Source organism: Miscanthus floridulus, chromosome 8 (assembly GCF_019320115.1).
Source record: "Miscanthus floridulus cultivar M001 chromosome 8, ASM1932011v1, whole genome shotgun sequence".
Taxonomy (NCBI): domain Eukaryota; kingdom Viridiplantae; phylum Streptophyta; class Magnoliopsida; order Poales; family Poaceae; genus Miscanthus; species Miscanthus floridulus.
In genome coordinates, this window is record NC_089587.1 from 222,173,788 (window position 1) to 222,187,682 (window position 13,895).

At 52.3% G+C, this 13,895-nt stretch overlaps 3 protein-coding genes across 3 annotated transcripts; all 3 read right to left on the minus strand.

The window, feature by feature from the left end:
- Window positions 1–326: 326 nt before the first annotated feature.
- On the minus strand, window positions 327–803 carry LOC136470689 (uncharacterized). Its single transcript, XM_066468443.1, has one exon. The coding sequence runs from the start codon at window positions 801–803 to the stop codon at window positions 327–329; it is 477 nt and encodes a 158-aa protein (XP_066324540.1).
- A 3,709-nt stretch (window positions 804–4,512) lies between these two features.
- On the minus strand, window positions 4,513–6,858 carry LOC136475089 (uncharacterized). The gene is made up of 7 exons (XM_066472640.1): window positions 6,585–6,858; window positions 5,564–5,866; window positions 5,423–5,466; window positions 5,280–5,342; window positions 5,012–5,144; window positions 4,867–4,918; window positions 4,513–4,788 (listed from the first exon to the last, which is right to left on the minus strand). Exons 1-6 carry the CDS (start codon window positions 6,712–6,714, stop codon window positions 4,884–4,886), a joined length of 708 nt encoding a protein of 235 aa, XP_066328737.1. The 5' UTR covers window positions 6,715–6,858; the 3' UTR covers window positions 4,513–4,788; window positions 4,867–4,883.
- Window positions 6,859–10,572: 3,714 nt separating this feature from the next.
- Window positions 10,573–11,666, minus strand: LOC136475090 (ethylene-responsive transcription factor ERF003-like). The gene is made up of 2 exons (XM_066472641.1): window positions 11,426–11,666; window positions 10,573–11,285 (listed from the first exon to the last, which is right to left on the minus strand). Exons 1-2 carry the CDS (start codon window positions 11,506–11,508, stop codon window positions 10,910–10,912), a joined length of 459 nt encoding a protein of 152 aa, XP_066328738.1. The 5' UTR covers window positions 11,509–11,666; the 3' UTR covers window positions 10,573–10,909.
- Window positions 11,667–13,895: the final 2,229 nt, after the last annotated feature.

Sequence of the window (13,895 nt, forward strand, 5' to 3'; positions counted from 1 at the left end):
CACACATTCTCCATTTTCCACTTTTCTTTTCTACCAGAACGTGATTGGACAACCACTCTGGGTGGTATACTTTCTTGATGAAACCGGCCGCAAAGAGCTTAGCGATTTCCTCACCGATGAGCCTTCGTTTCTCCTCATTGAAGCGGCGCAAGCGTTGTTTGACTGGCCTAGAACCCGACCTGATCTTCAAGGCATGCTCGGCGACTTCCCTTAGAATTCTCGGCATATCTGAGGGTTTCCACATAAAGATGTCTCAATTGGCGCGGAGGAAGTGGACGAGCGCGCCTTCCTACATGGGGGAGAGGGCGGTGCCGATGCGTACTGTCTTATCGCACGGAGTTGTCGGGGTCAACGAGGACCTCCTTGACGTTCTCCATAGGCTCAAAGGATCTAGCCACCCGCTTCGCGTCGGGCGCCCCTTCAGCAATGTCCTTCTCGATGGCTGCGAGCTCATTGGAAGTGAGGGTTGCCGAAGTGAGCTCGCAGCTCTCGACCTTGCACTCGTAGGCCCTCTGGAAAGAAGTGCTGACGGTGATGACCCCGTGTGGTCCTGTCATCTTGAGCTTGAGGTAGGTGTAGTTAGGGACGACTATGAACTTCGCATAACACGGTCGCCCCAAAATGGCATGGTAGATCGAGGGGAACCCGACTACCTCGAAGGTGAGGGTCTCTATCCTATAGTTGGATGGATTCCCGAAGGTGACGGGTAGGTCGATCTGCCCGATCGGTATGGCCTGCTTTCCCGGCACGATGCCATGGAAAGGCGCCCTGGTCGGCCGAATGCGCGATCGGTCGATGCCCATGGCATCAAGTGTCTCTACGTACATGATGTTGAGGTTGTTGCCCCCATCCAACAGTACCTTGGTGAGTCGCTTCGTGCAGACGATAGGGTCGACCACAAGGGGGTACCTGTCTGGGTGTGTGATGCTATCTAGATGGTCGGATCGATCGAAGGTTATGGGTGACCCTGACCATTTGAGGAAAACGAGCGTGGTGGGCTTGGCTTCGTAGACCTCTCCACGCGTGAGCTTCTGTCAGCGCTTGGAGTCGTATGCCTTCGGCCCACCGAAGATAATGAGACAGCCATCCGGCGATGGAAAGTTGCCGTCCTTCTCTCCGGCATCGTCGGCTTCTGCCTCGGGCTTCTTTTTCTGCTCCCATTTCTTGGAGCCACCAATGAAGAAACGCTTCATGAGGGAGCAGTCCTTGTACATGTGTTTGACGGGGAAGGCGTGGTTTGGGCATGGCCCCTCAAGCAGCTTGTCGAAGTGATCGGGGGTGCCCTCGGCCGGCGCTCGACCGGCTTTTCGCTCGGCGGTAGCCACGAGCGAGCCCCCGCGCCCTTTCCGGTTCTTCTTCTTATTCGAACGGTCGGAGGGGCCTTCGTCGACATCCTCGTCCCGCTTTGCCTTGCCTTTGGAGCGATCAAAAATTGCTCCAACCGCCTCCTCGCTGGAAGCGTGGCTGGTCACGATGTCGAGGAGTTCCTTGGTAGTCCGTGGGCCTTTACGTCCCAACTTATGGACCAGGGACTCGTAGGTGGTCCCTGGTAGGAAGGCTCCAATGACGTCGGCATCAGCAATATTGGGGAGCTCGTTGCACTGCTGGGAGAAGCATCGGATGTACTCGCAGAGAGTCTCTCCCAACTTCTGTCGGTAGTTCTTCAAGTCCCAGGGGTTCCCAGGGTGCACGTAAGTGCCCTGGAAGTTTCCCACGAAGATTTGTTTCAGGTCCGCCTAACTCTGAACGCAGTTGGGCGGAAGGTGCTCCAGCCATGTTCGCGCTGAGTCGGTCAGGAACAGGGGGAGATTGCAGATGACGAAGTCAGCACTGACCGCATCGCCGGCCCGATAGGCAAAGCGGTATCAGGGCGGGAGCGTCGCCTTGAGGATATGCCCACTGAAGGCCTAGGGCCCCATTGGTTCATGGCTATGACTCCGGTCCTCCTCGTGGTCGTAGCGTCTGCCCTATCATGGGTGGTATCCGTGGCTAGCCCCCTCCCTCGCATCGCTGCGGGTATCGCGCGCGTCGCGATTGCGACCGAGATGCTCCTGCACTAGAACCGTGATGCATGGCCTGCTGCCGTGCAGCGCCTGGTGGACTGATGCGTCCTTGTTGGGTCACACTAAGGGCGTGCGCTGGCTGTCGTCGAGCTCCCATCGCCGAGACAGCGAGCTCTCGGCCTGCTGCATAGCCGCATGCTCGAGCAGCGTGCGAATCTTGTGGTGGGCCCGTCTATCCTCGGGCGTCGTGGGCCCCGGAAGCCCACGAAGAAAGGCCATCGCAGCAGCGATGTTCTGGCTTGCCTAGGCAAACTGTGAGGGCTTCATCGTCCTCGACGATCCTTCAGTTTATGTCACGGGCCATGGCGCGTGCGCGCCCCCCATCTCCAGGGCACTCGATCTCGCGATCGAGCTCCGCACGTTCCTGCTCGAGCTGGAGTTGCGCTTCCTCAAGCTCTAGGTGCTGGGCCTTCAGCTGCTCCACCCGCAAGCAGGGTGGGGCTCCTGCATCCCCCTCGACATCGTCATTGAGGTCGTTCATCGGGGTAGCCTCCTCCTCGTGGATGCTTTCGACGTGTCCCTCGGGGGTACCTGTCATGAAGCATTCACGAGAGAGGTGATGGCTCCCCCTGCTGGAGTCAGAGCCAGAGGGCGACTCCGGCTTCTCAGCGAGGAGGTCATGGAAAGACTCCGCGATGTGTCCAATCACCCCCACGAACTCGTCGTTCGCGGGGGATAGAATCATACGTTGCGCCACAAGGTGGCCAACGGTCTCTACGGTGTTGCGGAGACCGAACGGGAGCACTGTCGGGGCGCTTCGGATGAGGTATTCTAGGGAGAGCGGCTCTCCCCCGGTAAGCTGCACCATGACATTGGCGAACGAGAAGGTGATGTGGTGCAGGCCCTCTCGGGACGATTGGGGTCCCAGGAAGACGCCGAGCTGACGCTCCAACCTCCTGTAGTCGAAGTCGAGGAGCTGGCCGCTCCAGGGGGCGCGGGCCTCAGGCGCACGTAGTCGCAGCTCCTCGAGCGCCTCAGTGATCGCATCGAGGCTGGTGGAGTGGAGGGGTTGAACGACGACGGGCGCCCGCGCCAGCTCTCCCTCCGCCGTGACGATGAAGTCCAGGTCCCTGAAGCGCACGTGTGCACCTAGGACCCAGCTGATGCCGTGACTAGCCATCCGAGGCCTGGTGTTGATGTCGAGACGTGCAAAAGTACCCCTACCTGGCGTGCCAACTATCGGTGTTTCGAACAGCCGACTAGTAAATTTGGATGTTGCGCGTCTGACCCGGATGATGTGCTAAGAGGACACAAGGATTATACTAGTTCAGGCCGAATGTCTCTACGTCCAGTTTCGAGCTGCTTGTGTTACCAGCACTGAGTTTATAGTAGGGGGTTACAAACTGGCGAGAGAGGAAGAAGCTCCTAAGTCTCTGTGGTTCGATTGCTCGATGCTTCTACTGCTCGATCTATCGGTCGATCGATCTCTCTCTCTGAACGGTGCCCTGCCTTCCCTTTTATAGACCAAGGGAAGAGAATAGGATACCAGAGACCGAGAGAAGGGATGAGGGAAAAAAGAAAGAGAAATGAGGCTCCCGAGGGTGTGCCGTCCTCCTCTTCGCGTGGGTCCTGCTGACCCTGTAAATCGGGGTGGCAGCGGTGTCGCACCGGGGTCCTGTTGGCCACTGCAGCATACGTGCGGATGTCGTACGCCGTTCTTGTCTTCCATCCCATCCGAGCGGACAGAATGGTCAAAGGGTCCCCTGACAGAGGCCATACGAGGGGCTGGCGGTACAGTGCCAGTCAACTGACGCCGGTCGACTGGCGTTGGACGGTGGTCAGGCAGGGAGTTGGCAGTACAGTTCTGGCCTGCTGACGCGGTAGGCGACGTGAGTCTCCCAGCATGGCCTGATGCGACTGCCAGTCGCATCATGACGCACCCGAGATGTGCTCCCGGGCGTGCGCCTCCACGCCATAGTGGTTGAAGTGGTTCGGGTCCCACCCTGGGGCCATTGCTTTTGTCTGGTAGCAAATCCGATCCCTAAGGAACGGGCGAGGCGGAAATCTCGCCCTGAGGGCCGAGCGAGACGGAATTCGACCCTCAGGGGTCGGACGAGACGAAGCCCTCCCCGTGGGACCGGACGAGTCAGAGCCCGTGCCCGTGCCCTGGAGTCGGAGCCCATGCCTTGGGGTCGGACGAGGCGGAAACCTCGTCCTCGGGTCGGACGAGGCGTGGCCCAGCCCCTGGAGGTCGGACGAGGCCGTAGTTGTGTCCTTAACCATCGGATGAGCCGACGTGACGCTCATTAATCCTTTGGCTCGGATATCCTGGTATAGATATCCGACACGAAGAGTCAATATGTCAAAAATGGACTTCTTCTAGTGATCTATTTCAGCGGCGCTTGGAACGAGGGCTGTGTAGAGAGAATGGAGTGAAATTGCACGCAAGGCGGTACATGACTAGATAACTTTGGCTCTGTTCATCATAAATAAAACATATAAACACGTCTGGCTGAAATGGCACGGAGCCCTTCAATTGATTTTGCCGACCTCCTGGCAGCAAAGCTAACAACACTGCTGATAGCACAATGTCAGCTGAATATAAAGTCGGCATGCTACAACAGGGTTCATCAAATTACAGAGTGGCCTAAATACCCTAATTTCAAGGTGCACTGAGAAGGCGAGGTGCCAATCACTGAACAAATCAGATTCTTTAGCAGTCAGTCTATGAACCTCACATAGGCTCTAGCAACGCTTACAGTTATTGTCAAAGGCTGGCAACATCCTGCAATGGTATCAATGTCATGATAGTTGTGTAATTATAATTGTATGTAGTAATGAATCGGTCACATGAATTTCTTACTGGTCGTATCTAGTGAGTTAGCAGGGAGCATCTTCATTTCCGTTGCCAGATTCTGGAATATGAAAAATGGTTACTTAACAGGAAAACATCTAATGAGGATTCTGCCAGGAAAAGTGGAAAACTAGCAAGAGAACAAGGTCAATACCTTCAATGGCTGATAAATTTTCTTCTTTATAGACCCCAAGAGGTGAACCACGCACAGATAAGAGCATCTCGCCATTCTTGGGTAACCTTACGGTTTTGGGTGTCATGCCGCAGGATAGCCGGTTACTCACAGCCTGTTGAAGGAGTATGTTTATTGTTTATACGCAATCCAGGAGCAAGCATTTACTTGGGAAACATGATACTATAGAAATACAATGCAATACAATTTTTTACCAAATGTATAAACTGGAAAGAAGAAAAATGCATACCCCAGGTGTCTGGAAAGCTTCTGCTGCTCCAGCCATTTGGCCTTCAGGCTGCTCACTCCAAGCCTTCAAAGTAACATGCACTCATAAGAGTAGTGAAGTCTAGAGCACAAACATATGGCGTCGCTACAGGCGAAAACACTTACAAAATCACTGAAATTGCTAGTGCGCCTATAGAAGTCTTCCCCAACTGAATATGTGGTAGCAAAATATCATTTAAGCAGTCTGACGTTAGCTGGCTACAATGAAGTAAATAAACCATTAATAGGTAGATGACTTGGTCAAACCTGGATCCCTTGGGAACTGAAGTCCATCAGCAGTTGTGAATGATGCAATCGAAGCTCGCAGAGTCCTGTCATCTGCAAAGTTTCCAATCATCCATTCATCGCCGTTATTCCATTTTAGCTCAAGCACATCATACTCCTCATTCGGAACAACCGATAGATCGGGCAAGTTCTCCTGAAAATATTGCATAGCATTTCCCTCCAATTGCTCCTTGGAACAATATGACCGTACCAATTGCAACTGGTAAGGTATGTTCCCAGCCTCTGCATCTTGTGTTGCTTTGATGGCAGTAATACGACGCTCGCCTGTTTATTGGAACTCTGGGTTAGCAATTTTGAATGACACTCGTTGCATGAGAATATGTAAACAGTGCACTTATGCCATGCATTGCTGATGCAGAAAGAAAACAGTTGGCCTTCAACATTAGCGCCTGAGCAGGATTTAGGGAAACATAATTCGACGCTGCTCTTCTAAATCTGCAAAACAGAACTACTTTAAGGCCCTGTTTGAAACGCATGGTTTTTTTTTTTCTGTCCCTGTATTTTTGCTCTAAAACTGAACTTTCCCTACCTTCCAAACGCCCCCTAAACTGTTTGACCTACTGCCATCAAGCTGTTTCGCTTAATTTTTGTCAGGTTGAAATGATTCTTCAGTCTAGGAACTAGAATAGCTTGGCTGTGTACATTCACGTGTGGATGTAAAGGCCGGATTTCTATCCATTATTTAAAAAAGGAACTAGAATAGCTAGCTCAACCAGCTTTTGATTGTTGCTTCCAACAAGTTCCTGATAAACAGGGCCAACTGAGCCACCCAAGTCCGGTTAACCAACCGGTAGAGCTGGTACAAAATAATCCACTTCAGAGCAACGAAATCCTTTCCGCATCCTAATCTTGCTTCTTGCCACAACTAACAGAGACTGTGGCCAGATAACATGCTGGCACGATGCATCGACCAAGAGCTGAAATCTAGCGCACTCCCTAGCAGAGATGGGGAGAGGATAGAGAGGGGGGTAGGGTGCCGTACTTTCTTGTTGGCTGACCCATATCAGCCGCTCCTCCAGCGGCGCGTCGGCGCCAGGAGGCACCTGCGGGTCCGGCTCCGTCTGCCTCTGCGACTTGGCGGGGGGCGCTCGCCGTTTCCTCTTCGGCGGCATCGCGTCGGCTCCGCTGCGCGGCGAGCAGGAGGATCTGGCGAGTGGATGCGGGGAGGGGAGATTTGGGGAGGAGAGAATCCCCCAGCTCTCGAGAAGGGGAAATTTTCGAATAGGAGCAACGGGCACGGGCGTGGAGGATTTCGCTGCCTGCGGGAGGTGAGTTTTTTTTTTAGCAGCAAGCATGGGGGCCAGGTCGAGTGGAACGTCCACCCAGTTCTTACGGACGGCCCAGTGTACGTGCTACCGGGTCCAAGTTGGCCCATATATGAAGTATGCGGGCCCAGTCCGCTTTGCACATGTTGCCTATACACACACAAAAATAGCATATTCTTTTTCTTATATATAGAAAATAAAAATACCGCCTCTGTGGTCGCAAGCAGCAAAAAAAAAAAAAAAAAAAAAAACTCCTCCGTACTAAAATAGGTGAATAGGATTTAAATTTTATACTAGACTACTTGACATTCTTACTTCCCAATATATCTTTCTCTTTTACCAATATTCCAATACATATTTATCTCTACTCCTTGAGGGTCATTTTAGTCTTTTGCTTTCCACGTTGGTCTCTGTGAACGAGTCTAAAACGTCAAGTAACATGGGACAGAGGGAGCAGTGCACTTTTATTTTTGTTGGAGGTATTCTTGTACTTGAAATGAGTTTCTTTTAGTATATTTGAAATGAATTAGACAAGACAACATGAACGGGAAGATCTTTCTACACAGCATAGGAATTGACAGAGAGTTAAGAGGCTACGCTAAGGTGCAAGCGACAACTGACAAGCACGTATCGTATTTCAAGCTCAGTTGAAAACAGTAACACACACAAAAAATGAATAAAAGAAAAAAAGAAAAAAAAAAGCTGAAAATTAATCCCTGGCTAGTAATATTCTCACTTCCTCTCAAGAAGAGGGAGGAACAGAGATGACGGCACCAGAGTAGGAGACAGGAGCACAAGGGATGCTTAGGCCCCGTTTAGTTCCAACCCAAAAACCAAAAATTTTCAAGATTCCCCGTCACATCGAATCTTGCGGCATATGCATGGAGTACTAAATGTAGACGAAAAAAAAAACTAACTACACAGTTGGCCGAGAAATCGTGAGACGAATCTTTTAAGCCTAAATAGTCCATAATTAGATAATTTTTGTCAAATACAAACGAAAATGCTACAGTAGCCAAAAGCCAAAAATTTTCGGAACTAAACGCGCCCTTTATCTATGCCCCCAAAACACATCATGTATGATTCCTCCCTGTCCCTCTCAACCTCGACTGCATATGTCCCTGGGAAATCCTAGGTCCGCAGCAAGATCACAAACTTCACAAGGGCTGCTAACCAGCCAGGCTTTTATCTGAGAGCCTAGAACTCCTGGCTGCGGCTGCCCCACCGTCTCGTCCTAAAAGGAGCAACAAATCGATAAGTCTCCTGCATCGGTTGTCGAATGTCCTATCCATCTCCTCTTCTTTTGCATCAGGGGCTAGACAGGCTACTGCAAAAGCGCGAACTGGCTATGGATTGGATCGTGGACGAATTTGGTCACTGGTGTACTCCTACACACCCAACCGATGGAGAGACAATGTGTTCAGAGCTTCAGATAGCCAGTTGTTTGGCCTGCACAGATGGCCAAATTCAGATAGTCACCGTCTCAACCTATAAGATTATTCTTTTTGGAACACTAAGTCAATTAGTCTCGAATCTTATATATATATAAAAGAATATATTTTCTAGGTTAACATTTTTCCATGGAAAAGTGTCACTAATGACACTAATGATAAGGAAAAGTGTCATTAGTTTGATCATGGAATATATTTTCTAGGTTAACATTTTTGTACACATAAATGTGGGTACGAGTTTTTCAAAAACTTAGTAAAACTTAAAGAAAATTTAACTGAACCTAAAACTGCGCTCTTTTTTATGAGGGACAGAGGGGGGAGTATGGCATAGCATGATAGATAGCATGACTGCGCGCAGGAGCAATGATTCAAGGTAAGAAGGAATCAAACTGAAGGCGGCGTCACTCTCAGCATTCAGAAAACACACACGGAGCAGCCTTTGGTGCAGAAGAGCTCGGGGCCTGAGTCCTGGGCAGAAAACATGGAGAGGGAAATGGCATGGCACTAGGGAACCACCACCACCGCTGCCCCTTTGCGGCGCCGAGAGAAGAGGACCGCGACGCGGCAGGTGCTACTTTCTGGCTGCCCGATGCAGCGGCCGCGTGCGAGGGGTTTGGTTTGGACGGAACACCCGAGCAACTGATTTCGCTTGCATTTCAACAGGGTTCATGGTGCTGACCGCGGATGCCATGCCGTGGCGTCGGCGCATGCCGGCCGTGAGGGGCACTGGTCCCCGCATATCGCTCGGTCGCGGGCAGGCCCGCTTCGACATCTGAAGCATGTGCGGTGTCAGTGTCAGTGCGCCATGCTACCCATCAGCCATTCAGCCGCACACATGCATGAGGATACATGGGCATTGCCACGAGTTGAAGAGTCAATACCTCAATGCAAATGAGAATTCAGGATAAGACGTGGACGAAGATATCGCGCGACAGACCTGTCTCAACCGCCGCACTCTCTCCCTCCGCCTTCTTTCTCCCTCCCCCACCCCCCTCTCTTCCCCCGCTGCCCGCGGCCGCGGCTACCTCGCCGCCGGCCGCGTTGCCAGCAACCCTGCGTAGCCCAATGACCCCGCCCTCCCCTGCCTCGAGGGCACCGGTGAGTCCGCCGTCCTTGTCCTCGCCTCGCCCCCGCCCCACCACCCCGACGGCCGGTAGTTAGCCGCCACGCCGGTCGTCGCGCCGCCGTCAACCTGCCCTCGCCCCTTGAACCCGCCCACCCTAATCACACAACATCATCGCCGACCACCGCCGCGACACCCCCGCCGCCAACCTTGCCTATCTGGTTGTCCCCCGCCGCCCCACTGCACCACCTTCAACCCGCCACCACCGATGTGTCACGGCCGCCTCCCCCTGAACCTCCCTCTACAGACACCGATGACCCCCCCCCCCCCCCCCCCCCCCCCGCCCCCCCTCCCCCTGAACCCGCCACCACCGACGGTCGCGAGTCCCCGTGGTCGCGAGCCTGGGTGCTCCCTCCCCGAGCTGGAACAAAGTCAGCCTTCACATGTTCTGAGGCCCACATGTGTGAGTTGAAGATCTTAAAAAGCTAATATTTTCAGCTTCATCCTAGCCTAATCATATGTAAGAGCAGGACTTTAGGAGCTTGATGGGTGAAGTGAGAGCGAGATTTAGGAGCTTGATGGGTGAAGCTGTTTGCAAATCATTTGTGTCGGTGCAAAATATGGTCAATAAATAAATATTTATAGTTTTGCCGTGCGTTGTGATCGGATGTGGCCTAGCACGCGATGACACAGGATTTATACTGGTTCAGGCAACGTGCCCTACATCCAGTTTCAGTCGGTCGGTGACTTTATTACAAATGAGTAAGGAATAAGAAGGGAGTGTTAGAGGCCCGATCGGACTCTGAAGAGTCAACTAATTTTAATTTTGACATTTGTATTTTTAAATAGGTTTACTATAAAAACAGATAGCGTGAACGTGGTTGATCTAGTTATACTTATTTGGTATAATAAATATTAGTATATTTCTTGTATATATTTGGTGAAATTTAAGATAGGTTGACTTCTCGAAATATGATATGTGTATTTATTTTATGGCGAAGTGAGTATTTAGCATGAGAAATGTTGATATAATTTTCATGTATTCTAGATGAGCTTCGGATCGTTTGATTTAACGCTATTCTTAAAAAAAAAAATGTGTCTAGAACAAAGGGACTACTGGCTAACAGCCTCCATTTTGGCCTTGGATCGACACGGTGAAAGCAAGCTGGTGGTGAGCAGTGATAGCAGCAGTCAGTCCTTGTGGTTTCTGATATGTTCACCGTATGCCATCCTCGTCAACCGTCACGGGCTCGCGAATCAGTCTACGAATTCAGCTCGTTTTGGACGCACGCAGCCGTTGCAAGAATGAGAATGCCCGATTATATATATACTTATACGTACTGCTACAACTATACACATACAAATAAGGCAACTACGCACGGTGCAGCTGAGCTACGAGCTCTACTACGCACGAGTACGAAGAACAGCGCGACGCATGGTGCGAGTGCAAGAACAGAGAGAGGGAGCAGAGCGCGCTGACAGGGGCGCTAGGCAGGTCGCGTCGCGGCTACCGGCTAGCCAAGCAAGCCTAGCAGCAAATCTCCATGGAGAAGTTGGAGTCCAGCAGCTCCTCGATCATCTGCTCCACGTGCTGCTCCTCCAGGAACCTGCCGCCCCACTCCGCGGCCGGCGGCGTCGCGGCCGAGGCGGCTGCCGCTGCGGAGGCTGCAGCCGCCGCTTCTCTCTGACGCTGCGCGGCCTGCACGGACGCCAGGTTGAACCGGTGCAGCTTCTCGACGAGCGCCGCGGAGAGGAACGACGGGGAGGGGGCGGCGGACGACGGGTCGGCGTCGGCCGGGAAGTTGGTGCGCGCGCGGGGCCCGCACATGATCCGCGCCGCCTCGTCGTAGGCGCGCGCCGCGTCCTCCGCCGTCTCGAAGGTGCCCAGCCATATGCGCGCCTTCCTGCAAAGGTAACCCCAACCAACTGAACGCGGTCAGCTCCGGGAACCGGACGGCGATGCGATGCGAGCTGAGGAACAACGCCGGAGCGCGTTGGTGGCCATGGCCATGGTCATGGCCTACGCTGGCTAAACCTTGCTTACAGGAGAGGGTGGCGGATCTCGGAGACCCAGGAGCCCCAGTGGCGCTGCCGCACGCCGCGGTACCGTTGCTGCGGCCGGGCCATCGTCGGCGGTCGTCGTCCACGGCGGCGGCGGCAGTGCCACTACCAAGTCGCCCGGCCTTCCCGTAGTCCGGTGGTGGAGCTCCGCCCTTGCCCGATCGTGCTCGTGCTGCCCCCGCGATGAGGAGGAGAGCTGGAGGGGTGCGGCAGGGGAGTGTGTGTGCGAGTGATTCGCCATTCGCGGGACATGGAAGGAACACCTATAAATAGGGGAGGGAAAATGGGAATCTACTCCATGCCCGGAGGAAGGCTACCAGGTGGGTCCCATGAGAACGGGCCCGCCTCGTGCCGTCGTTGATTTCAGGCGTCTGATTGCTTGCCCAATGGTCGCCTTCTTCCTCCCCTCACCAATCCGGATCGACGGCGTCACACTTGCCCCCTTTCTTAAAACAAACTGTTTTATATTTAAATCAATATTTTTTAGACAATATGATTAAGTTCATAAACAAAATAGATTTCATTTAGCACAACTCAGCTTCACCAGCAAAATTGTTTTTTTTTCTTCAGCTGTATGAGCAGCTTTACTGGGAAGTTGAAGCCATTTTAAGTGGCCCATTACCAGAAGCTGATGAACACATCGCGAAGGCTTTGTGCATCTTGATTGCAAACGCAATGTAGCAACAATTTTAGTGAAAAACTGCGTTGTGTGGTGGCTATGTCACCTATGTAATTTGAACCAATTTAGCCTTGGGCCCCTAGGCCTTGTTTAGATTGCAAGAGTTAGAAAATTTTGGCACAGTAGCACTTTCGTTTGTATTTGACAATTATTGTCCAATCAGGGACTAACTAGGCTCAAAAGATTCGTCTCGTAATTTATAATCAAACTGTATAATTAGTTATTTTTTTATCTACATTTACTGTTGCATGCATATGTCCCTAGATTCAATGTGATGAAGAGAGAGTGAAAAAACTTGGAACTTTGAAGCAATCTAAACAAGGCCCTAGATGGAATGCATCATGTGGGGGACCCTCTCCCGATCCATGGACTTCTAAAAAAAATAAGTGTCCCATTTGACAAAGCAACTAACAATGGTAAAAAAGAGGAAGAAATGATTATAATGCCCTTCTTATTCCCAAAACTTCCATCCACCCACACCTCTCCATCCGGTGGGCGTGCCCCTCCCGAAGCCCACATGCCCCGATGGTCACACCCCGACGGTCGCGAGTCCCCGTGGTCGTGAGCCTGGGTGCTCCCTCCCCGAGCTGGAACAAAGTCAGCCTTCACATGTTCTGAAGCCCACATGTGTGAATTGAAGATCTTAAAAGCTAATATTTTCAGCTTCATCCTAGCCTAATCATATGTAAGAGCAGGACTTTAGGAGCTTGATGGGTGAAGTGAGAGCGGGATTTAGGACCTTGATGGGTGAAGCTGTTTGCAAATCATTTGTGTCGGTGCAAAATATGGTCAACAAGTGAACGCGATGACACAGGATTTATACTGGTCAGGCAACGTGCCCTACATCCAGTTTCAGTCGGTCGGTGACTTTATTACAAACGAGTAAGGAATAAGAAGGGGGTGTTAGAGGCCCGGTCAGACTCTGAACCGAGTGAAGAGAGTGACGGATGCCCAAACGTGCGCTAAGTATCGGAGCGTATGTTCTGTGTGTCCGAGCTTATCAGCTATTAAAAGCGTGTAGACTATGCAGCTGTTGAGCTCTAGAGCTGTTGAGCTGTCGAGTTCTAGAGCTGTTAAGTTGTAGGAGAGATCGCATCCCATTTTATAGTTGAAGGGGGTGACCTTATAAGTCAGAGAGAGAGTGTATACGAGCACTGCTAGTCTTGTTGCGCACGCCATCAAGTACAGGATGGCCACCGTCGCCCGCCATACTGTTTACGCCACCATTGCCACCCTACTGTTCATGCTCTGTTTGTATCTGGCAGGCTGCATAGTGTTCCCCTGGTACAGCAAATGTCGGTGGCCACAATACTGTTCATGCTCTGACGCGTCTAGCAGGATGTACAATGTTCGCCTAGTACGGCAAACGACGGCGCCCACAATACTGTTTATGCTCTAACGCATCTGACAGGCTGTACAGGGTTCGTCTGACATGGCCCGATGGCACCGTCCTGCAGGTGCGTAGGGCATGGCAGGCTACGGTCCTCGGTATTGCTGTTGACTTGAGCGTCTTACCTTATATGCTCTGCCTGCTCCCCGGGCCCACACTGAGCAAGCGTCCCCGGTCGGTCGTTCCCAGTCGGCCCCGACCGTGTCGGTTGGGAAAGAGCAGCGAGCAGAGGTCTGGCGTATCCTCGGTCGAAGAAAGGGGGTCGGAGTCGGACTACGGTCCCACCACGGCCAGGCCTTCCGATCGGGGCTTTGACCAGATCTCTTGCCCAGAGGTGCCGGTCGGGGACCGGATCGTGGTCTTAGCCTGTCATTGTGTATCTGG